This window comes from Anolis carolinensis, unplaced genomic scaffold, assembly GCF_035594765.1.
Source record: "Anolis carolinensis isolate JA03-04 unplaced genomic scaffold, rAnoCar3.1.pri scaffold_13, whole genome shotgun sequence".
Taxonomy (NCBI): Eukaryota; Metazoa; Chordata; class Lepidosauria; order Squamata; family Dactyloidae; genus Anolis; species Anolis carolinensis.
The window spans coordinates 12,423,301-12,448,328 of record NW_026943824.1 but is presented as its reverse complement, the minus strand read 5'-3'; the positions used below and the strand labels follow the sequence as shown (position 1 = coordinate 12,448,328).

General features: G+C 40.6%; 1 protein-coding gene across 2 annotated transcripts in view; it reads right to left on the bottom strand.

Annotated features, from left to right (window-relative positions):
- LOC103279847 (uncharacterized) overlaps nucleotides 1-25,028 on the bottom strand; it is a 32,761-nt gene extending 7,733 nt beyond the window's left edge. The window contains exons 1-15 of one of the 2 annotated variants that reach the window (XM_008116810.3): nucleotides 24,562-25,028; nucleotides 22,180-22,280; nucleotides 20,848-20,968; nucleotides 19,574-19,667; nucleotides 15,042-15,192; nucleotides 13,071-13,233; nucleotides 12,407-12,532; nucleotides 11,621-11,683; nucleotides 10,887-11,009; nucleotides 9,650-9,814; nucleotides 8,186-8,239; nucleotides 5,439-5,647; nucleotides 5,272-5,348; nucleotides 4,183-4,293; nucleotides 2,520-2,606 (exon numbers count right to left, since the gene is read on the bottom strand). In XM_008116810.3, the coding sequence (XP_008115017.1) occupies nucleotides 2,520-2,606; nucleotides 4,183-4,293; nucleotides 5,272-5,348; nucleotides 5,439-5,647; nucleotides 8,186-8,239; nucleotides 9,650-9,814; nucleotides 10,887-11,009; nucleotides 11,621-11,683; nucleotides 12,407-12,532; nucleotides 13,071-13,233; nucleotides 15,042-15,192; nucleotides 19,574-19,667; nucleotides 20,848-20,968; nucleotides 22,180-22,276 (1,641 nt within the window). In that variant the 5' untranslated portion in view covers nucleotides 22,277-22,280; nucleotides 24,562-25,028. Of the gene's footprint in view, nucleotides 1-2,519; nucleotides 2,607-4,182; nucleotides 4,294-5,271; nucleotides 5,349-5,438; nucleotides 5,648-8,185; nucleotides 8,240-9,649; nucleotides 9,815-10,886; nucleotides 11,010-11,620; nucleotides 11,684-12,406; nucleotides 12,533-13,070; nucleotides 13,234-15,041; nucleotides 15,193-19,573; nucleotides 19,668-20,847; nucleotides 20,969-22,179; nucleotides 22,810-24,561 lie in introns of those variants that run through there. The other variant, XM_062964330.1, reaches the window with a different exon arrangement.

The window sequence follows — 25,028 nt, the reverse complement described above, 5'->3', positions numbered from 1 at the left end:
ATAATTAATTTTAGACTTGAGAAATGACTTGAAGGCACACAACAACAACAACAACAATCATAATTAACTTGACTATCTCACTGGCCAATAGCAGGCCTACACTTTCCATTGAAATCCTGATAGGTTTATGTTGGTTAAAATTGTTTTCATTTTTAAATATTGCATTGTTCTTTAATTGTTATTGTTGTATTGCACTACAAATAACACATATGCACGTATTTTTTTTCAAATGATAATTTGGCCCCTCAACAGTCTGAAGGATTGTGGACCGGCCCTCTGCTTTAAAAGTTTGAGGACCCCTGCAGTAGAGTCTCACTTATCCAACATAAACGGGCCGGCAGAATGTTGGATAAGCGAATATGTTGGATAATAAGGAGGCATTAAGGAAAAGTCTATTAAACATCAAATTAGATTATGATTTTACAAATTAAGCACCAAAACATCATGTTAGACAACAAATTTGGCAGAAAAAGTAGTTCAATACGCAGTAATGCTATGTAGTAATTACTGTATTTATGAATTTAGCACCAAAATATGATATATTGAAAACATTGACTACAAAAATGCGTTGGATAATCCAGAACGTTGGATAAGCGAGTGTTGGATAAGTGAGACTCTACTGTATTAATATAAATATTATCATCAAAACCCATGGATACATATCAGATGTAATTGGGAGGCACTGCTCTCCCAGACTCAGCTTAGGGTGCCAGAATAGCTGCTGTTCTTAATATTAATATAAATATTATCATCAAAACCCATGGATACATATCAGATGTAATTGGGAGGCACTGCTCTCCCAGACTCAGCTTAGGGTGCCAGAATAGCTGCTGTTCTTAATATTAATATAAATATTATCATCAAGACCCATGGATACATATTGGATATAATTGGGAGGCACTGCTCTCCCAGACTCAGCTTAGGGTGCCAGAATAACTGCTGTTCTTAATATTAATATAAATATTATCATCAAGACCCATTGATACACATCAGATGTAATTGGGAGGCACCGCTCTCCCAGACTCAGCTTAGAGTGCCAGAATAACTGCTGTTCTTAATATTAATATAAATATTATCATCAAGACCCATTGATACACATCAGATGTCATTGGGAGGCACTGCTCTCCCAGACTCAGCTTAGGGTGCCAGAATAACTGCTGTTCTTAATATTAATATAAATATTATTTTCAAGACCTATGGATACACATCAGATGTAATGGGGAAGCACTCCTCTCCCAGACTCAGCTTAGGGTACCAGAGTAATTATTGTTATTTATATTAATATTATTATTAACACCCATTGGTACACATCTGCTGCAATGAGAAAGCAGCCCTCTGTCAGTACCTGCTTTTTGTTACGGGGCTGAAACAAAAGGAAAACTAAAGCAAAAGCACGAAGATTGTGCAGCTTTAATTTTCGTGTCGCCTCGTTTCCTACGAAAATGTTGTCATTCATTTTGTGTAGACGAACGGTCGAAACAAAACAATAGCACAAAAGAAATGAAGGAAAAATATTTGCGCACATCTCTACCGTAGATAGATAGATAGACTGTTAGCCTTCTATATCCATGAATTCTCAAATCCCAAAAGACAAAGCTTGATTTTGCCATTTGATATGAGACACTGTTTGACTGCTTCATTATATATAACAGGTCTTGAGCAGCCATGGATGGCCACATCTATGGAGGGTCCTGGGACCAAACCCGCACAGATATGGCAGAGAAACCATATACAGTAGAATCTCACTTATCCAAGACTCACTTATCCAACGTTCTGGATTATCCAATGCATTTTTGTAGTCAATGTTTTCAATACATCGTGATATTTTGGTGCTAAATTCATAAATACAGTAATTACTACATAGCATTACTGCTTATTGAACTACTTTTTCCATCAAATTTGTTGTATAACATGATGTTTTGGTGCTTAATTTGTAAAATCATAACCTAATTTGATGTTTAATAGGCTTTTCCTTAATCCCTCCTTATTATCCAATATATTCGCTTATCCAACATTCTGCCGGCCCGTTTATGTTGGATAAGTGAGACTCTACTGTATCTATATACAACCATACAGACATACATATGGAATCCTAGAGCTGGAAGAGACCCCAGGGGCCATCCAGTCCCACCCCCTTCTTCCAGACAGGAAGGTAGAATTACTATATTATTATTATGCTCATATAGTTGGAAGGGACCCTAAAGGCCAACCAGGATGATAGAGTTATCATATTATTCAATTATGATAATTCTAACATCCAGTCCAACCTCATTGTTCCAGGAAAGAAAAGTACAATCAAAGCCCTCCCAACAAGATGGCCATCCAGCCTCTGCTTAATAATAATAATAATAATAATAATAATAATAATAATAATAATAATAATAATAATAAATCACACATTCCTAAACACTTGGGAAGTGTTTGACTTGTGATTCTGTGATACGAAATCCAGCATACATCTCTCGTTTGCTGTGTCATACTCTGTCTTTGTGTCAATAATAATAATAGGAGGCTCTTACCTCTAGGCTGAAGGCTTTAGAGAGGTTGAAGTTACAGTTGTGTTGGGCGAGAATATCCATGATGTGGCAAGATTCCATGAAAACCATCTGTAAAGGAAAAAAGTGGCATTCGAATAACACTTCTAACTGGAATAAACTCTCAGAACCAATTGGCAAATGGGACATCAGTGCGATCAGAGCAATGGCTTGAGTGCAGAACCAGAACGGGGTTGGAATCTCACATCCATTCTGCCATAAGATCCATTTATGAAGTGTAACAGTAAGATGTCATATGGAATATAGATCACTTCAGGATCCATAACTCTAGGTTATGAATCCAGAACTGTAATATAGGATGCCAGACTGAACAGATGCTCCACAGCGAGGGACTGCGATTCCCATAATCCAAGTTTTGGACATTCTTAGCAAACACGGTCTGCTTAAGTTCAGGCAAGTATCTCCATAAGGAGTATAAAAGCTTTAAAGAACTGAATGAGGATCTAATAGTATATTCTGATTGTTTCCCCTTTGTGCCCTGAAGTTATTTCACAAAGTTGACAAACAAATACAGTCAGCTAAGGTTTGGCCCAGTTCGCCTTTGTTTACGTTTTTTGTACCATTTTTATATTATGTTTTATTATGCTACTGTTACTATTTTATTGCTTTACTATGTTGGTTTTGTATGCATTTTATTTTGTTCTATTGTAATTGTTTGGGCTTGAACTCATGTTAGCCGAGGCGTGGTACAAAAATAAAGTTGTTGTTGTTATAGGCCCAGGAGACTCCCAAAAGTGAAAAGCCGCAAATAGAAAATATGACTGGGTTTCCCCCCCTAAGAAAACATCTCTCTTTAGGAATTTCTAGATCAGCATTTCTCAACCTGGGGGTCGGGACCTCTGGGGTGCCGCGAGGGGGAGGTCAGAGGGGTTGCCACAGACCATCAGAAAACACTACAACTCCCTAATGTCAAGGTTGATTTCCCACAAACTCCACCAGCGTTCATATTTGGGCATATTGAGTATTCATGCCAAGTTTGGTCCAGATCCATCATTGTTTGAGTCCACAGTGCTCTCTGGATGTAGGTGAACTACAACTCCAAAACTCAAGGTCAATGCCCACCAAACCCTTCCAGTATTTTCGGTTGGTCATGGGAGTTCTGTGTGCCAAGTTTGGTTCGATTCCATCAATGGTGGAGTTCAGAATGCTCTTTGATTGTAAGTGAACTATAAATCCCAGCAACTACAACTCCCAAATGACAAAATCAATCCCCCCCAACCCCCACCAGTATTTAAATTTGGGCATATCGGGTATTTGTGCCAAATTTGGTCCAGTGAATGAAAAAAACATCCTGCATATCAGATATTTACATTATAATTCGTAACAGTAGCAAAATTACAGTTATGAAGTAGCAACAAAAATAATTTTATGATTGGGGGTCACCACAACATGAGGAACTGTGTTAAGTGGTTGTGGCATCAGGAAGGTTGAGAACCACTGTTCTAGATCCTCCAGTATGACATCTGCAGGAGGAGTGAGAGATAATGTTTCGATCAAATCTGTAAAAGTCAAACCTGCAAAGGCGGACTGCAAGAGATGAGACACTGCAGGAAATGCAGCAAAAGCTTCTTAATGAAAAAAAATCCCTATAAAACTGGTGCTCGTTCCGTCTTCTCTGCTTGTTTACCTGCTGGAAATGCAAAGGCGGTTCCTTCACAAGAAGGGGGACAAAGCACCCGTCATCTCCCAAAAAGGAGTAGCTGCTAAAGGTCTTGATCACAGCGCTCCAGCACTGGGGCTGAAACACAAAAGAGGGACCACCCATCAGGCAATTTACCAGTTACACCAGTTGCAAATGCTCAGGTATTTGTTATAGCCTCAATGTGGTTTTACCCACATTTCCCCTAAGTTGCTCTTGTTGCAACGGTGTAGTAATGGTGAAGCCGCGGAACAAATTTTAGTTCTTGGGGATCACTGGTGGTCCACAGACTACAGGTTGGGAACCACTGATACAGACAGATAGATAGATGATAGGTAGGTAGGCTGGAGTTATACTTTAAAACTGTACCTGTTCCAACTTACACACAGATTCCACTTAAGAACAAATCTACAACAAATCTAGCCTTAATGAAATATAGACTTATCATAAATGCACGCTTTATTATTCTTCTATATCTCTTTGTTAACTGAATGATGACATACTGCTTAGAAATCCGGACTATTATTGCTACTACTACTACTATTATTATTATTATTATTATTATTATTATTATTATTATTATTATTATTATTATATTTTCCAGCTGTCATACTGGAACAGCAATGATTGTTTAGTTTAACTTTAACAGTTTTTGGCAGTTCTTTGTTAGACCAGTTCCAATGTCAGCTGCTTCTAACCTAGCGATTTTATTCAAAGTGGTTAATGCCAGTACTAATGCTTTTTGCTTTTTGGTGTGTTTCTTTGCCGAATACTTTTTCATTTTTATATCAGCATTTGTTTAGATTTATTTTTCTTTCTTTTTTATATAAATATGGACACTTTAGCTTTGTTTTGGGTTTTTTTCCTCTCTCTCCCCCTTTTTGATCCTTTTTTAATCTCTGTTTTCCTACTTTCTATACAATCAAATGTTCTCACTCTTTCGATGTTAATTTACTCTATCTTATAAGGTAAAACTTCAATAAAAATTATTTTAAAAAAGAACAAATCTACAGAGCCTATCTTGTTTGTAACTTGGAGACTGTCTGCATTAACCATTGCAAGGAAACAGATGCTTACGTTCCGATACAGGGACAGGTTGTGGTAGAGAATCTTGATAATCTTCTTGATCAGAAATTTAGGCTTCAGAGGGGCTCCTGGAAAAAGAGGAAAGAAGGGGGTCAAACCAGAGGGTCGTCTGAATATAGGAACGGACAGACGCCGGGCTACGACAGAGGGATACTTGCCCACAGAGACCCACTGGGCCGTCTCCACCATTTTCCCCAAAGGAAATTGTCCGGTGCGGAAGACCTTCAGCAAGATCTCAAATTGGGTCGGGGTGAGGCGGCAAGCTGTGCAGGAGGATTTGGAGGAGGAGAAGAGGGCCCGGGCCCCGTTGGCAATATTTCCACTTTTGCACAAGTAGAAGGGGATCTGGTCTCTCTGCTGTTGCAGCCTGGAATGGGACAAAGCAGGGGAAAGCATACTGACACAAAGAAGAGGAACTGTTTCACTGCGGCACAAATGTTCTCCGACAACAGGCTGCATCATTATAGGGAAAAGGTAGGAGAATTCAATTTTTTCCCTGCAACAATCACTGATTTTTAAATATTATAAAGCAGGCATGGGCAAACTTTGGCCCTCCAGGTGTTTTGGACTTCAACTCCCACCATTCCTAACAGCCTACCGGCTGTTAGGAATGGTGGGAGTTGAAGTCCAAAACACCTGGAGGGCCAAAGTTTGCCCATACCTGATCTACACTATTCCATTTTGGGGTGGTAATCTATCTATCTATACACATAATAAAAGTGAAAATATGTGTGTGGCTGGGGTGTCCACAAACTCCTGCCTCCACAAACAGGCTATAGCTCCCACTACTCATGAGACACCAATGGCCTTCCCTCCAATGACATTGAAGGTTATAGTGAGCGGCATAAACATGCCCAAGAGCCCTGCCAATGCCCTCCACAAACTCCACAATTCCCACCACCCAAGTGAAGGCTTCTATATGGGGACAATTTCCTCCTAGATTTCCTGTTTTTCCTCCACAACATAGAATCATAGAATAGTAGAGTTGGAAGAGACCTCATGGGCCATCTAGTCAAACCCCCTGCCAAGAAGCAGGAAATCACATTCAAAGCACCCCCGACAAATGGCCACCCAGCCTCTGCTTAAAAGCCTCCAAAGAAGGAGCCTCCACCACAGTCCGGGGCAGAGAGTTCCACTGCTGAACAGCTCTCACAGTTAGGAAGTTCTGTTTAATGTCCAGGTGGAATCTCCTTTCCTGTAGTTTGAAGCCATTGTTCCGTGTCCTAGTCTGCAGGGCAGCAGAAAACAAGCTTGCCCCCTCCTCCCTATGACTTCCCTTCACGTATTTGTACATGGCTATCATGTCTCCTCTCAGCCTTCTCTTCTGCAAGCTAAACATGCCCAGCTCTTTAAGCCGCTCCTCATAGGGCTTGTTCTCCAGATCCTTAATCATTTTAGTCGCCCTCCTCTGGACGCTTTCCAGCTTGTCAACATCTCCCTTCAACTGTGGTGCCCAAAATTGGACACAGTATTCCAGGTGTGGTCTGACCAAGGCAGAATAGAGGGGAGCATGACTTCCCTGGATCTAGATGCTATTCCCCTATTGATGCAGGCCAAAATCCCATTGGCTTTTTTAGCTGCCGCATCACATTGTTGGCTCATGTTTAACTTGTTGTCCACGAGGACTCCAAGGTCTTTTTCGCACACACTGCTGTCAAGCCAGGCGTCCCCCATTCTGTATCTTTGATTTCCATTTTTTCTGCCGAAGTGGAGTATCTTGCATTTGTCCCTGTTGAACTTCCTTTTGTTAGTTTTGGCCCATCTCTCTAGTCTGTCAAGATCCTTTTGAATTCTGCTCCTGTCTTCTGGAGTGTTAGCTATCCCAACAACAACTCTTTATTGATTAGCCAATTTTGACCATATCAGAACATGTGAAACATACAAAACGTACACACTTACCCATACATACAGTAAAACCATGTATAGATACAAAGCATCCCAGCCTACAAGCCTACCAACCCACTCCTAGGTAGTTGTGCAAATACAGAATAAAAAGATTAAAATTAATTATTCCCTTAAGGTAAGGTTTAAGCGGGGGCAAGGGTAAGTAAAACCAGTGGCTTGTCCATAGTACATTTTAAATTTGGATTTTATTAATGGCATTAATGTCACAGCTCTCAGCTTCTATCTTCTCCACAACAGACATCCCAATGTTCCTTACTCTCTCCATTGGTGTGGAATTTGCATGACCCCGCCCACTGTTTCTCCCCTAACCCTTTCCTATCCTTTTCTATGGCACACAGCAAACAGAGGAACTGATCAGCAACTGAACATATTAAGAGAGGTTTGGGGAGAATTCACCATGATTTATAGGAGTTGTGGGTACTGGGATGTATAGTTCACCTGCAATCCACGAGCACTCAGAACTCCACCAACGATGGAACTAACTTGGCACACAGAACCCTCATGACCAGCAAAAAATACTGGAGGTCTTTGGAGGGATTTATAGGAGTGGTAGTTAACCTACATCCAGAGCTCACTATAAACCCAAACAATGATGGATCTGGACCAAACTTGGCATGCATACCCAATGTACCCAAATTTGAATACTGGTGGGTTTTAAAGGGAATTGGCCTGAGCATTTTGGAGTTGTAGATACTGGGATGTATAGTTCACCTGCAATCAATGAGCACTCTGAACTCCACCAAAGATGGCATTGGACCAAACTTGGCACACAGAACCGTCATGATCAGCAAAAATACTTGAGGTCTTTGGGGGAAAATCACTTTGATTTGGGGGAGTTATAGTTCACCTAGATCCAGAGAGCACTGTGAACCCAAACACAAAGGGATCTGGACCAAACTTAGATATTATTTTCCTGTTTTATTTCAAAATTTCATCAACAGGCTGGACCATAACGAAAGAATTGTCTCTTGACAGCTAAAAGCATTTCCAAACCACTCACCACTCGAAATTGTTGCATTTCACCACTTTCAAATAACGGATCAGCTCTTTGTATCTGAGGAAAGAGACAAAGCAAGTAAGGCACAGACGGGCAAAGATGGTTGGGACTCAACTACATTTTGCACAAGTTCGTAGTCCTCATTGAGAATTTAGATGGGAAGATGAGCGAGTTGGCAGGGAATGCCCTTCCCCTATTGGCCTCTCCGTCTGCCTCTCTCTTTCTCTTTGTTTGTTAGACTGATACTTCCCAGGGACACACATCTTTTTTACTGAGCACATGGGAAGTCTCTGAGTCCTCGATTTTGTTCTTCTTCTGTAAGTATAGAGGCCTGCTGTGTTAGTTAGGCTCTGTGTTGACTTTCTTATCTAGTTATGTAGTTCTTTGAATAAAGTCTTCTACAACTTTTTAAACTTGATGCTGCTCCTGAATTACTGAAGCTCAATGGCTCTACTGCTGGCACGAGAAGCTTCTGATCTACTGAACTACTGCTATGCTATTGTTGCTGCTTTTTCCTTTCTGAAGGTTTTTCTTTTTTGGAAATTACACCCGCTCCAAAAAAAGATTATATTTGGATCCAATTCAGGAGGGATGCCAGAAATCTCCAAAGAGAGACCACCGGACAGCAACCTTATTAGGCAAGTGGGTTTATCAACAAGAGACCCTCCCCATAAATGCACAGCATAGTAATTTATTAGCAGCAGCGTGACCCAACACCGGTAGCCAAAAGTGATTAAAAGAACAAAAACACAGAGACCAATGTTATCTCTTCCTTAGAAGGCTTTTCTTTCTAGCAAAATAATATTGTTGCACTATTTACAAGAACCTCCTGCCAACCTAGCAGTTCAAAAACATGCAAATGTGAGTAGATAAATAGGTACCGCTCCGGCGGGAAGGTAATGGCGCTCCATGCAGTCATGCCGGCCCCATGACCTTGGAGGTGTCTACGGACAACGCCAGCTCTTCGGCTTAGAAATGGAGATGAGCACCAACCCCCAGAGTCGGTCACAACTGGACTTAACGTCAGGGGAAAACCTTTATCTTTACTATTTACAAGGTTTCCATAACACAAAGAAAAGTCATTATACTTACTTCTTTGCTTCCATGCTGGGCTTCTTTCTCATGCAGATAAACAGCTTCGCTCTCACAGAGCCCCCTCGCCCAACGAACTTACACAGGAGCTTCACACAGGAGCTTGACACCTGAGGTCTTTAACCTGTGGCTTCTTTCACTGAAGCGTCTCAAACCAGGCCTTCTCACACTGATGCCTACTAACACTGAGGCCTTCTCTCATTGAGGCCTCCCTCACACTGAGGCTGACCAAGCTACAGACATACCTGCTTATATTGAACTGCAGCTTTTGCTGCGTCATTGCATGCATTTAACTTTTTCAGTGCTTGACTCACGTGTTTGTAATTAAAAATACCTATTTAATTTCTAATATTTCTGACAGACCTATGAACTTACTGCTGTTGGCTCTCCATTCTCTCTATCCGTGCCTCCACCACAGGAACTATCTCAGAAAGGGTTATCTTCTTTTTCTTCTTCCTACGCTTCAATCCGTGGCTGGCAACATTTTGTCCTTTCAAGATGGAAGTCAGAAAGGTGTTGTCCCAAGGCATAAAATCCAGACTGGAAGGGGAAAAGCAAGAGGATTAGAGATGGCAAAAGCAAAGTAAATGCCACGTTTTCTCATTGCCTGCACCACAGGCAGGTTGGTTAGTTAAGAGAGATGGATTCTCAAATAGTTTGCACTCGCCATGCGGTACCATTGTGGCCAAGACTTTGATTACACAACCCCACAAAGGTGCCAGAATAGCTCCTGTGTGTCGAAGGGAATCCTTTTGCAACAAAACATACCTCTAATGGCATCACGGCTGATGCAGAAAGGAACCTAACAATTTGTTCAGGCTCAGGAATGTGACTTTAAGGCCCAACACACACATACACATAGGGCTCGTGCACTAATTGCACCCAGAGTCAATAATAATAATAACAATGTTATTTTTGTATCCCGCCCCATCTCCCGAAGGTACTAGGGGCAGCTCACATGGGGAGCAAGCCCAAGTACAGCATAAAATACGATATCAAAATACATTTAAAACATGTAAACATATAAAAACAAGCATATAAAATACAATAGCCAAGGTGCAGTTAGCATATTCAGGATTGCAGTCAGGCAACAGAATAAAACATCTTCTGTGCTGTCGAAGGCTTTCATGGCTGGAATCACTGGGTTGTTGTGAGTTTTCCGGGCTGTATAGCCATGTTCCAGAAGCATTCTCTCCTGACATTTCTTCCACATTTATGGCAGGTATCCTCAGAGGTTGTGAGGTCTGTTGGAAACTAGGCTAATGTCCAGGGTGGGAGAAAGAACTCTTTGTCTGTTGGAGGCAGGTGTGAATGTTGCAACTTACATACAAATGCAACTTAAGAACAAACCTACAGAACCGATCTTGTTCGTAACTGTAGTGACGCCTGCCATAGATGCCTGGGCGAAACATCAGGAGAAAATTCTTCTGGACTATAGCCATACAGTGGGAAAACTCACAGCAACCCTGTGATTCCAGCCATGAAAGCCTTTGACAACATATTATTATTATTATGTTTATTTATACCCCACATTTTCTCTCCACACAAGAGACTCAAAGTGGCTCACATTAAAAGCATTTCACTACAATTTAAAATCCAAATACATAAATACCTTCTGCGGAAGTAACAGGAGTGGTCTGGGAAAGGAAGGGAGCGATAGAAACTGATAAACTTCTGGTACAGAGGTTTCGGGAAGTCATTCAGGACCAGGAGCCTCTGAAGTCGTCCCGTGATTCTCAAACATTGGAGGAAATGAAAATGACAAATTGAATAAAAAGAATAGTAACAATAATAATAAGGGCTTTCGGAACCCTCAGTGGCGCGTGTTAAAGCGCTGAGCAGCTGAACTTTCGGACCGAAAGGTCACAGGTTTGAATCCGGGGAGCGGGGGGAGCGCCCGCTGTTAGCCCCAGCTTCTGCTAACCTAGTATTTTGAAAACATGCAAATGTGAGTAGAATCATAGGTATCGCTCCGGCAGGAATGTAACGGCACTCCGTGCAGTCATGCCGGCCACATAGCCTTGAAGGTGTCCACGGACAACGCTGGCTTTCAAGCTTGGAAATGGAGATGAGCACCAACCCCCAGAGTCGGACATGACTGGACTTAATGTCAGGGGAAAACCTTACCTTTACCTTAATAAGGGCTTTAAAGAATCGTTTGGTTAACAAACGATTGGGATCGAGGAAGTGAATTGCTCCAACCTTCTGGGACAAGCAACACAAAATTTGGGGTCTATTCTGTACATGCTTTAGATAAAAGTTTAATGAATTTGGATCAGGGGACAAATCTGCACCTATTAATCTGAATTATAGAGGAAATCAATGGAGTGTTGTGAGATGCCTTACCTCTTCATTAAATTGGTTACTGAATTGATGAATATTGCTGAAACATCCACAATTTGGGAATGCCTGACCCAAAAAAAGAAGCAAAAATATAATAAATCCTCGTTACTATTTTCCAGCATTGGGTTCTCTCCAAAAAGGTTAACCCACAAGGTTTCCAAATGTATCACTACTAACAATAACAAACATAAGAACTAAAATAATATTTTCGTTTATATTTTGCACTTCTTCCTCAAAACCAGAAGACATAGCGACCTACACAAACTAAAACAAATGAGAATAAACTGGGGCCATGGATGTCATGGTTTGCAAGATACTGTATGTGTATTAATTGGAAAATCAAATGCATGAAGCCGATTGGCTGAGTTTGCAAGGACCTGGGAATTGGTTTGCAACTGTTGCTGTCCTGCTGCTGGAGAACCAGTTTGAACAGGTTTCTGTGTGTGTCTACTGAGTATTGGCTGGAAAGAAGATGGCTCTGTACTCAGGGAGGCCTGACTATTTCTGAGGCCTTGTTTGCTGCCAATCTGCACTGAAGCAGATTTATGGACTAAGAAAGGACTTCTTATGACTACTGATTTCTGTAAGCAATCAGAGGGACTATTGTAAATTCCATTGTTCTGTTGATCTTTTGGATTTAGTAACGTTCCTGTGTTATTTGTTCTGCAAAGCTGAGTGGTGCATCATTCTGCAGGGTGACTCTGGACTCATGGGCACACGTAAGAGCTTCCATCTATCATCTACAATCCCCAACAAAGGATGCTCGGCAAAACCTCATGCATTACTTACAGAGCAGGGCTTTCTTGGTACAAGATCTCCTTGGCAGCTCCCAAAAGCATCACGACTTCTACTTTGGGTTTCTCTTGCTCCGCCTGATCCAGAAAGTGCGCCACGAGATCAGAAACTGGGGAGTATCTGGATAAAAAAAAAAGTCACAAATCCCAATGGAGTCACAATTTCAGAAATATTCAGTAAGAAATAGGACTGGCACCCCAAATCTAAAGTTTAATGTCAATGTTCAGTTTGGAAATTCATATCAAGTGGTACATAGAACAATTGTAGATGTTAAAAAACTATAAAATAGTTCAAATAGGATCTACATATAGCAGGGCCGTAGCCAGAAAAAAATTTCGGGAGGGGTTTTGAAAATTTCGGGGGGGGGGGGTTGAACCCCTAGCACACACCTCTCCCCACTACAAACCTGTCAATATCTGCTTGAAATAGTGCCTGGAGGGACTCTTAATGTTTTGCGTCTCATAGACTTAGCATGGGGATTTGGTTAACCAGTTAAAATTCATGAGTAAACCAGGTTTTTTTTTATAACCTGAAAAATTTTAGGGGGGGGGGGTTGAACCCCTAAAACCGCCCCCTCGCTACAGGCCTGACATATAGTACATGTTACATTAATGTTTTAATAGGGTTGCATATTCTATGGCACTTTGGACGTTTTCACCTGTAAGTGATGGGTTGCTGGAGGCAGTCGCAGGTATAACACAGTCCAGGGTCCAAATTTTGCTGGCAACTACAATGACTGCAATTCAGAGAGATTATCTCGCCAGCCAGATATTTACCATATTTCACTGAAACCTCACGGTTGAATTCCTGCAGGAGGGCTCCTAAGGCAGAGAATGGGGCAAGATGGCAAGTGTTAACAAAGCAGCATGCAGATTCACTTAAGACGGTTATTTATTATCTAAAACCTTAGAAAAACTGCCCTTCCTCCATGATTCGGTTTTGCAGAGGGAAATATTTTGTCAATATCCAAAATCAAAACAAGAAGTGGATAGTCACAGATGCATTTCTATTATTATTAAATAAAATTACTATTGATTATTATTATTATGATAATCACTGTTACTAAAAAAACAGGCTATTTTAAAATCTTCAGGATAAAATTCTGCTTCAGGAAGAAACAATTGCCACACAGGCCCAATCTATACCACATATAACGAGACTGAATTGGATTATGAGTCTACACTGACTATATAATGCTTTTTCATTATAATGGCAGTGCAGACGGTACTATACTCTAGCTTGGGGCAAACCTGAATTTTTAAGATAATCTCCTGGTCCCCTTTCTGCAAATGAGGAAGTGAAAGGGGCTTCTGTGTTCACCAGTGACCTGGGTGGAAGAAAGTCATGCAATTCTAAAATACTTCTGCTATTAAGTTACTAAAGCAGAGCTTTCCAAACTGTGTGACATGTCAGATTCAGTGTGTAATTGTGTCACACGAACCTTAAGAATAAGCCTCTGTGAAATAGACAATAAAATCACATATTTTTTCATGAAATAGTTTGTGTCTCCACACCAGGGGTCCTCAAACTTTTTAATCTGTGGGCCGGTCCACAATCCTTCAGACTGTTGAGGGGCCGGATTATCATTTGAAAAAAAAATACAAACAAATTCCGATGCACACTGCACATGTCTTATTTGTAGTGCAAAAACAACAACAACAACAACAACAAGAACAATGAAAGAACAATACAATATTTAAAAATAAAAACAATTTTAACCCAACATACATTTATCAGGATTTCAATGGGAAGTGTGCTCCTGCTTCTGGCCAATGAGATAGTCAAGTTAATTAGGATTGTTGTTGTTGTTGTTGTTGTGTGCCTTCAAGTCATTTCAGACTTTGGCCGAGCCTAAGTCTAAAATGTATTTATTTATTATTTATTTACTTACTGCATTTATTTACTACATTTGTATCACAGCCTTCTCGCCCCAAAGGGGACTCAGAGTGACTTACAAATTATATGTACATACAATATATTATATTATTAGCATAGCACAATATTAGCATTATGTATTACTATATTGAACTATACCACTATACTGTAATATTATTAGTAATATTATATGTAATATAGAATATATAATTAATATTATTATATGGTATTATTATTAGTGTTATATTGTATTACATTATAATATTATTATCAATATTATATGTATATACAATATATTATATTATAAAACTGAGGGTGGGGGCCAGGTAAATGACCTCGGAGGGCCGCATCCGGCCCCCGGGCCTTAGTTTGGGGACCCCTGCTCTACATAGCTTATGTATGTGACTATACCTGTCATAAAGGGTTGGTTTAACTTCTGTTTTGCTAGTAAAACTGAATGACTGTGTTGTGAAATGATGCATGTATACAAATGGTGCATAACCAACATGAAATGTTTGGAAAGCTGTGCACTGAAGGCTTAGCGCAGGTGTGGACAAACTTGGGCCCTGCAAGTGTTTTGGACTCCAACTCCCACCATTCCTAACAGCCTCAGGCTTAAGCGGCTGAGGGGGCAAAGGAAGGGGCCTGAGGCTGTTAGGAATGGTGGGAGTTGGAGTCCAAAACACCTGCAGGACCTAAGTTTGCCCATATCTGGCTTAGCGGCACTGAGGTCCCTTTGCTGCCGGGCACTCACCTGCGCGTTGAACATCAGCATCAATTTTGGAGGGGTTCAAGTTGAATCCGCCCAGTCCTCCAGTGAGGGCAACGTTCCATTGACGCTTCCAGTATGCACTTTTATTGTGAGCGTTGCAGTGGCACTGCGAAGGGGTCACCCAATATTTGCACTGAGGGCAGAAATAAATAGTAATAATAATAATTCAATTTTATTAAGATTGGGATGACATCCCACTTCATTTCAAGATGAAGCCTGGGATTTACCAGCTTTTTAAAGAAAGCACAATCTGAAGCACTGATCTGTTGTCGAAGACTTTCATGGCCGGAATCATAGGGTTGTTTTTTGTTTGGCAGGCTGTATGGCCATATTCCAGAAGTATTCTCTCCTGACGTTTCGCCCACATCTATGGCAGGCATCCTCAGAGGTTGTGAGATATATGAAGCACCAATTATTGGCTGCTTCTGCAATATGTAACAGGTATGGAATGACACCCACTCTACCCAAAAAGCCTAAAGGTCACAGTTGTCCTCCGCAGACCCTTTCAAAATAGCATTATTATTATTATTATTATTATTATTATTATTATTATTATTATATTGTATGACACAGCAAACAAGATGGATATGCTGGATTTTGTATCACAAAATCACAAGTCGAGCACTTCCCAGGTGTCTAGGACTGTGTGATGTATTTTCGGATGATGCGCGCAGATCCCAGCAGGGTGGCTTTTTGCAGTTGGCAGATCATAATTTTGTCTATGTCTATTGTTTCTAAATGCCGGCTGAGATCTTTTGGCATGGCACCCAGTGTGCCCATCACCACCGGGACCACCTGCACTGGTTTCTGCCAGAGCAAAGACTTGTTCAATCTTGAGGTCCTGATAGCGGCTGAGTTTTTCCTGTTGTTTTTTGTCATTGCGACTGTCAGGCCTTCTGTCTCCTTCTTCAGGGTCCCATTCGTGAGCCAGAGCCAGGTCTTCTCCTTATCAGCTTTTCCTTCAATTTTGTCAAGGAACTTTCCATGCAATGTTTTGTTGTGCTAACTGTCAGCTCTAGTTTGTAGTGTGGTTTTCTTGTACTGGTTTTTTGTCTGCTGTGCTTTGAGGAGTTTCTGATTTTTGACTTCAATCTAAGCAGGTTCTTCACTTTGCTTTACATATTCTGCCAGGGCATGTTCTTCTTCTTTTACTGCTTGTTTTACTTGTTGTTATTGTTATTATTATTATTATTATTATTATTATTATTATTATTATTATTATTATTTAGCTGCCTCTCCTTTCGGCTCAAGGCGGGACACAACATAGGCAAGTACATCTATAAAATCACATATTAAAACAAAGTTAAAATGCAGCCATGAAAGCATATGTCAAAGCTTATACATATTACATACATATGCATAAAGGGCCAGGCTTTAGCACAGCAGATTAATCACCAAGCTGCATTAAATCTTGCCACTGGAGAGTTCGAAGCCCAGGTCAGGGTGAGCTCCTGACCTTTAGCTCAGCTTCTGCCTACCTAGTAGTTCGAAAACAAATATGAGTAGATAAATAGGAACCGCATTAAAGCAGGGAGTAGGCTTGATCGATCCACGAAAAATTTGATTCTAAACTCATTGCAAAAGTAGAGGGGGGCAGCGTTTCGTTTTTGAAGGTATTTCCGAATTTTGCCCCCAAAAGAATTCGAAATTAACGAAAATTCGTTATTTTCTAAATTAATTCGTTAATGGCGGACGCGCATGCGCAATTCCCAAAAACAGCACAGAGGGAGAGGACTTTACAGGACTCTCCCACCCTCATTTTTTGAGTGATCTTCCTCAAACTTGGTACAGTGGTAGAACACATTTAACACTGATAGCTCACCAAAATTTGGAACGTTTCCCTTATCCTCTGATTTTTGGCGAATTTTCATAGCTTTTATAATAAACCATTTTTTAATAATTGCAGAAATCTGTTCCTGGTTTGAAAGTCTTATTTCCTGTTAAATTGGGTTGTCTTTACTGTGAAAGTCATTGTTCTACTTCAGAAACTTTGTTTTTGTGGCTGAAACCTTGTTAAATTGGTGTGTGTGTGATATATACTGTGTATATATATATATAGTCCCTGCATATGTGTGTGTGTGTTTGTGTGTGTGTGTGTATAGGTAAAGGTAAAGGTATCCCTTGACGTTAAGTTCAGTCATGTCTGACTCTGGGGGTTGGTGCTCATCTCCATTTCTAAGCCCAAGAGCCAGTGTTGTCCATAGACACCTCCAAGGTCATGTGGCCGGCATGACTACATGGAGTGCCATTACCTTCCCGCCAGAGCGGTACCTATTGATCTACTCACATTGGCATGTTTTCAAGCTGCTAGGTTGGCAGAAGCTGGAGCTAACAGCGGGCACTCACTCTGCTCCCGGGATTTGAACCTGGGACCTTTCGGTCTGCAAGTTCAGCAGCTCAGTGCTTTAACACACTTCGCCATCGGGGCTCATGTATATATAATATACATACACATACACACAATGTGGAGAATATGTGGAAAGGTAGATAGATAGATAAGTTGGGAGCCACAGCGAAGGCACCTTCCTGGGAGCAAGGTCTAATAATAATAATAATAATAATAATAATAATAATAATAATAATAATAATAATAAAAAATCCCTTACAATATCCAAGATGGGTACCATTATTGGCAGAGAAAGCCAAGCTGTAGGAGTTGAAATCCAATCATTTATCCTCCCTATAGAATCAATTTTATATGCATTTTTAGCTACAGAAAAGCTAAAATCAGGACAGTAAAACAACAACACCCAGAAAATGGGAATTCCAGACAGGAAACAATCAGGGCCAGCTAATACCTCCCAACAAAGGATTCCCCCAGGTAGGAAGCAGCCAGGCTTTGAAGCTGCAAGGCTATTCAATGCTAATCAAGGTGACCAATTGCAACATTCACACTTGCCTCCCACAGACAAGAGTTCTTTCTCCCACCCTGGACCTTCCACAGATATATAAACCCCACTTGCCTAGCTTCGCACAGACGTCAAAACCTCACCGCCGGGCCCCTCTCTGTCTCTCTCGGTCTCTCCATTCCCGGCTCCATCCGCCGCCTTCCCGCCTCACAGAGAGACACCAGGCCTGAGCTGAGGCGAGGCGGCGGCGGCCATTTCCCCCCTCCGTCTTCCTCCTCCTCCTCGGCCTCCTTCCCCCTCGCCCCCTCCCATTGGCTGAGCCCATGACGCCCCTTTTGCTGAGGGGCAAAAAGAAAGGGCCTGAATGGTGGGAGTTTGGGTGATTTGCAAAAGCTTTTTTTTCCTAACGAAAAAAACGACGAAATAAGAAAAAACGGCCTCTCGCGATTCGAAACCGCGATATCCAGACGTGTGGACAATCAAGGCCGTATATTGCTTCAAAACAAACGAAAATAACGAATTAATAACGGGTAACGGGGAAATCGAATTATTTGAGCAAGCCTAGCAGGGAGGTTTGAGATTTGATCAGAAAAAGGAGGAAGTTTATGAACAAAGAAAGCTCTTTGGCAGGGAGATGGAGCGACAGCACTCCTCCGGTGGCTGGAAGCGAGCACAGCCTCCGAAGATGCCGAAAGATGGGAAAGCCTATATATATCTCTATCTGTTGTCTGTCTTGTCATTGCTATAATCGGCATTGAATGTTTGCCATGTATGTGTTCTGTGATCCAGAGGTTCTGGATTCCAGTTCTCATAATCCAATGCCAGTGAAGCCAAGAATAAGGAAATGATGGCAGCTGCTGGCTGAAACATCTGGACGCGCAAAGCTTTTCTGTCCTCGGTAGAGCGCACAACGGCTCCAGGACACTTCTGCCACAAGTGGATTTAATCCTTTCAAAAAGCCATCTGAGCCGGCCGCTGGGGGTCACGTGGTGCAGAGATGTAATCCAACATTGTGCTCAGAACATCCCTTTGTTTCATCTAATCGTACAACCAGCTGTTCTTTTTACAGGGCCCAGTTCTTGTGGGCTTTTAAACGGCCATCAAAATATATAAACATCCTCCCCATAGAAGATTTCACCTCCAGTGGTGATGTTTTGATACAATCGCTCATTTAATTTTTCTTTAAACATTTTGATCACCAGGTTTTCAGCAATATCTTCCTTTAACCCAGGCATGGGCAAACTTGGGCCCTCCAGGTGTTTTGGACTTCAATTCCTGCAATTCCTAAGAGCCTACTGGGAGGCCGAAGGTTGCCCATGCCTGCTTTAACCTCACTGTGGACCTCATCACACACAAATAATAATAATAATAATAATGATTGGGAAGTGTTCGACTTGTGATTTTGTGATATGAAATCCAGCATATCTATCTTGTTTGCTGTGTCATAATATGTCGTTGTGTCAATAATAATAATAATAATACTAATAATAATAACTTTATTCTTGTACCCCGCCTCCATCTCCCTGAAGGAACTCGGGGCAGCTTACACAAGAAAAACAGTTCATTTTAAAGCCTTTTTGCTCCCTGCTGCAGAATTCTGGAGTCTGTAGTTCAGTGAGTCCCAGGACCTCTCTGGCTGAGCAGTTTCAAGGGCCACCTCCTTACCTCCGTGGCTTGCTTGTTGCAAATGTAGCAGTAGCATTCGTCACAGGTTTCCGCGTTTCTCCCGAGGGGACGGGATGTCTCACACTCCGCACGCCTGGAAGAAAGGGAGAGGTCACTTTTCAGTGGTTGAGTTTTCAGGAGCTTCCCTCCCTTTCACCTTGACTTATAGACTCTGTTTAGTTAGATAAGGCCTTTAAAAATAAATAATAATAATAAACTTTATTTATACCCCGCCGTCATCTCCCTGAAGGGACTTGGGGCGGCTCACAAAAGCATTTTAAAGTGCTGCACATGAATGAATGAAACTTGATTTATTATTTATAGCTGGATAAGCCTTTTAATAAATAAATAATAATAATACTTTATTAATACCCTGCCACCATCTCCTTGAAGGGACTTGGGGCGGCTCGCAAAAGCACTTTAAAGTGCTGCAAATCTATATATATAAAAGGGTAATGAAATTTCGGCCTAGGACAAAACAACAAAACTACACATGCCAGAAACACTAAACTTGGCAGCACAACCCCTCATCCATGCCTCTACGTTCATACAACAAAAAGAAAAGAAAAATGAAGTCCTAATTAGAGGGAGAGGAATAATTGTTTTTATCCAATTGCTGCCTGTTAGAAGGCTAAGCTCCGTCAGGGGAAAACCTTTAACCTTTACCTTAACTACCACCAATACCTCAATACTTTATTTCCCATATCACCATACTTCGCCACAGCAACGCGTGGCCGGGCACAGCTAGTGAATGAATAAATGAATGAAACTTTATTTATTATTTATAGCTGGACAAAGCTTTTAATAAATAATAATAATAATAATAATAATAATAATAATAAGCTTTATTTATACCCTGCCACCATCTCCCCGAAGGGACTTGGGGTGGCTCACAACAAAATACATAATGACAACAATGCCAACAGTAATATGTAAACAAATCAATAAACGAATCAAGAACTCGGTAAATTATAAAGAGAAGAGTGTGAAGCTACTGATGAAGATTCTGATGAGGAATCAGATTTTCAAGATCAGAATAATCTCCCCAGCAGATCTCAAAGCCTACACTGACTGACAGAAGGCGATGCAGTCTCAAAGATAGGTTGGACTCGAAGCGTATAGGGCTTTATAGGTGGTAACCTGCATTTTGAATTGGGTCTGGAAACGTATCGGAAGCCAGCAGAGCTGCTTCAATAGGGACATGGTATGCTCCTTATAGCTAGCCCCAGTTGGTAATATTTTAGCCTTAAGCACATCTGCACGAAGGCACATACTCGAAGAAGTTGCTCGTGCAGTCATGTCTCGCGTGAGCCATCAGCTTTGGTTTCTTGCAGAAAGTGACCATCACATCTTCATCCACAACTTCAACTGTGCCTTCCTCCAAGGGTAAATCTTCTATAAAGGATAAACATTGTGGGGATCATTTCACTTAAAAAAAAACAACTTTAAAAGGCAATTTAAAAGACTGTCAGCCCAAAGACCCTCCTTAGTATAAGAATTAGCTGCTTCCAGAGTTTTGTTGCCTTGGGATTTTTTAAGCACCCTTCTGCATCTATAGATTGAATTAACCATGGCTTGAAAATATTTGGAGGGAAATTCTCCCCAAAACGAGACTTGATTTTTCTAAACATTAGACCGATGTGTCAGCATACCTTGCTGTAGCCCTCTGATATGTTATATAGTCCGTTTGCCCTTTACACACTATGTAACAAAATTTGAAAAAAAAATCTGTTCTTGTTTTGAAAAAGTTATTTTCTGTTTAATTTTGTGATACCTACTTTGAACATAGTTTTTATATTCCAAAAATTTCATTTTTGTGGCTGTCCCAAACTATGATGAATTGGTTGAGACTCGGTGTGATATTCAATGAAAAACTAGAGGAAAATGTGCTGCAAGATGTCCCGCAGAAACAAGGTTTTTGAAGTTTAATCAATTTTTTTCCGTGTTTTTATGATAGACCCAATTAGGAAATAACATTTATAACCCAGGAATAAAAATCATGTTACATAGTGTTATATTAGGGACAACATGGTATACAACAGAACAGATTGGAGGATCTTGGGGCCAAACCCTAACAGATCTCAAGGATCCACTATATTTACATGTACGGATTCTTCATTTCTTTTTCACCCCTGAAGAAACCCTCAGAACGCAAAACAACAAAATCAGAAAGGACTACTCGAAGCCCTAGAACAGGGGTCCTCAAACTTTTTAAGCAGAAGGCTGGTCCACAATCCTTCAGACTGTTGAGGGGGCAAATTATCATTTGAAAAAAAAAATACGAACAAATTCCTGTGCACACTGCGCATGTCTTATTTGTAGTGCAAAAACAAAAGAAAAACGAAAGAACAATGCAATATTTAAAAATAGGAACAATTTTAACTAACATAAACTTATCAGGATTTCAATGGGAAGTGTGGGACTGCTTCTGGCCAATGAGATGGTCAGATAAATTAGGATTGTTGTTGTTGTGTGCCTTCAAGTAATTTCAGACTTTAGGCAAGCCTAAGTCAAAACATTGAGGGCGGGGGCCAGGTAAATGACCTTGGAGGGTCACAACCGGTCTACGAGCCCTATATCTTGGAGCACAGGAAAACAAGTCTTACCTGAATGTTTAACCAAGAAAACGAAATAATCCAACAGATCCTCAGCTTTGTCATTGCTACTCAAAATAATACATTCATCTTCATCAACGGATGCCATGGTCCTAAGGAAAGGAGTAAAATATCTCAGAGCGAAGGAGGCTTTAAGAGCTGAATGCTGTAAAAAGAGAAAGTCTAAAGTCTTCCCACGAACCCTACTTAGAGCCCTGCACTAGTCACCCTCCACATATGCTGTACTTGAGACCAGGTTTTAAAGTAATTACTGTATTTTATGCCGCCCTGAGTCCCCTATGGGTGAGAAGGGCGGGATATAAGTATTGTAATAAATAAAAAATAAAATAAATTTTATGCTGTTGTATATTTATTTTGTTAATACTATTTTAATTCATGTACTGTATTTTAAATCTATGCTATATGTTGGCCTCGTCCCCATGTGAGCCGCCCAGAGTCCCTTCGGAGGGATGGTGGCGGGATACAAAAATAAAGTTGTTGTTGTTGTTGTTGTTATTATTATTATTATTATTATTAAAGGAACTACTGCTTCTAATGTTTAAGCAGCTGGGTTTTAAACAGCTATTTTTCCCCAAATTGCCTGAAAAAAAGAGAAGATACACAAAAAATTAAAATACAGTAGAATCTCGCTTATCAAACGTAAACGGGCCGGCAGAACGTTGGATAAGCGAATATGTTGGATAATGAGGAGAGATTAAGGAAAAGCCTATTAAACATCAAATTAGGTTATGATTTTACAAATTAAGCACCAAAACATCATGTTATACAACAAATGTGACAGAAAAAGTAGTTCAATACACAGTAATGCTATGTAGTAATTATTGTATTTACAAATTTAGCACAAAAATGTCACGATGTATTGAAAAATGCGTTGGATAATCCAAAACATTGGATAAGCGAGTCTTGGATAAGTGACACTCTACTGTATTATTATTATTGTTATTATTATTATTATTATTATTATTATTATTATTAAAGGAACTACTGCTTCTAATGTTTAAGCCACTGGGTTTTAAACAGCTACTTTGCCCCAAATGGCCTGGAAAAAAAAAGAAGAGAAGATACACAAAAAATTAAAAATTAAAATACTGTATCGCCAAGGAACAGTAAATAAAGAACAACACTCAGAAAACAGAGGAATTCCAGACAAGAAACAATCAGGGCCAGCTAACACCTCCCAACAAAGGATTCTCCCCCAGGCAGGAAGCAGCCAGGCTTTGAAGCCGCAAGGCCATTCAATGCTAATCAAGGTGGCCAACTGCAACATTCACACTTGCCTCAAACAGACAAAGAGTTCTTTCTTCTCCCACCCTGGACATTATTCCACAGATAGATGAACGCCACTTTCCTAGAATTCACAACCTCTGAGGATGCCTGCCACAGACGCAGGCGAAACGTCAGGAGAGAATGCTTCTGGGACTTAACCAGGAACTCACAGCAACCCAAAAAATAGTTATATTTTTAAATACAGTAGAGTCTCACTTATCCAAACCTCGCTTATCCAACGTTCTGGATTATCCAACGCATTTTTGTAGTCAATGTTTTCAATATATCATGATATTTTGGTGCTAAATTAGTAATACAGTAATTACTACATAGCATTAATGTGTAATGAACTACTTTTTCTGTCAAATTTGTTGTATAACACGATGTTTCGGTACTTCATTTGTAAAATCATAACCTAATTTATTGTTTAATAGGCCTTTCCTTAATGCCTCCTTATTATCCAACATATTCGCTTATCCAACATTCTGCCGGCCCGTTTATGTTGGATAAGTGAGACTCTACTGTATCATGATATTTTGGTGCTAAATTAGTAATACAGTAATTACTACATAGCATTAATGTGTAATGAACTACTTTTTCTGTCAAATTTGTTGTATAAAACGATGTTTCGGTACTTCATTTGTAAAATCATAACCTAATTTATTGTTTAATAGGCCTTTCCTTAATGCCTCCTTATTATCCAACATATTCGCTTATCCAACATTCTGCCGGCCCGTTTATGTTGGATAAGTGAGACTCTACTGTATCATGATATTTTGGTGCTAAATTCGTAAATACAGTAATTACTACATAGCATTACTGTGTATTGAACTACTTTTTCTGTCAAATTTGTTGTATAACATGATGTTTTGATGCTTAATTTATAAAATCATAACCTAATTCAATGTTTAATAGGCTTTTCCTTAATCTCTCCTTATTATCCAACATATTTGCTTATCCAACATTCTGCCGGCCCGTTTACGTTGGATAAGCGAGACTCTACTGTAATAATAACAATAACAATCCACTAAACCACCACAGTTTGATGGTAGGCTTGTTTATTTGAGTAACAGACAACACAACACTCTCCACACAAACACAACACACCTCCTTCCAATCGGCCGTCCAGTCACTTTGATTCCCGCGCAAAAGTTCCAACGACGTCACTTCCGGCGCCTCCCTCCCGCTAGCGAGGAAAGCCCTAGAGCACCTTGGAGTGAGAGGGAGAGAGAGCTTCCGGTTGGCCATTGAGGCAGCTGGATGAGACGGGATGATGGGAGGTATAGTTTAAAGATTCCCTCAGCTTTTTGGGACCAAAATGCAGCTCTCAGGACCCCATAGTTTTTAACCAGGGGTGCCCGACCCGCATTTAATTCCACAGTGTGGATGCAAAAGGGGGACTTGGGCCCTCCAAGTGTTTTGGACTCCAACTCCCACCATTCCTGACAGCCTCAGGCCCCTTCCTTTTCCCCCTCAGCCGCGGCTGAGGCTTGGATAAGCGAATATCTTGGATAATAAGGAGGGAATAAGGAAAAGCCTATTAAACATCAAATTAGGTTATGATTTTACAAATT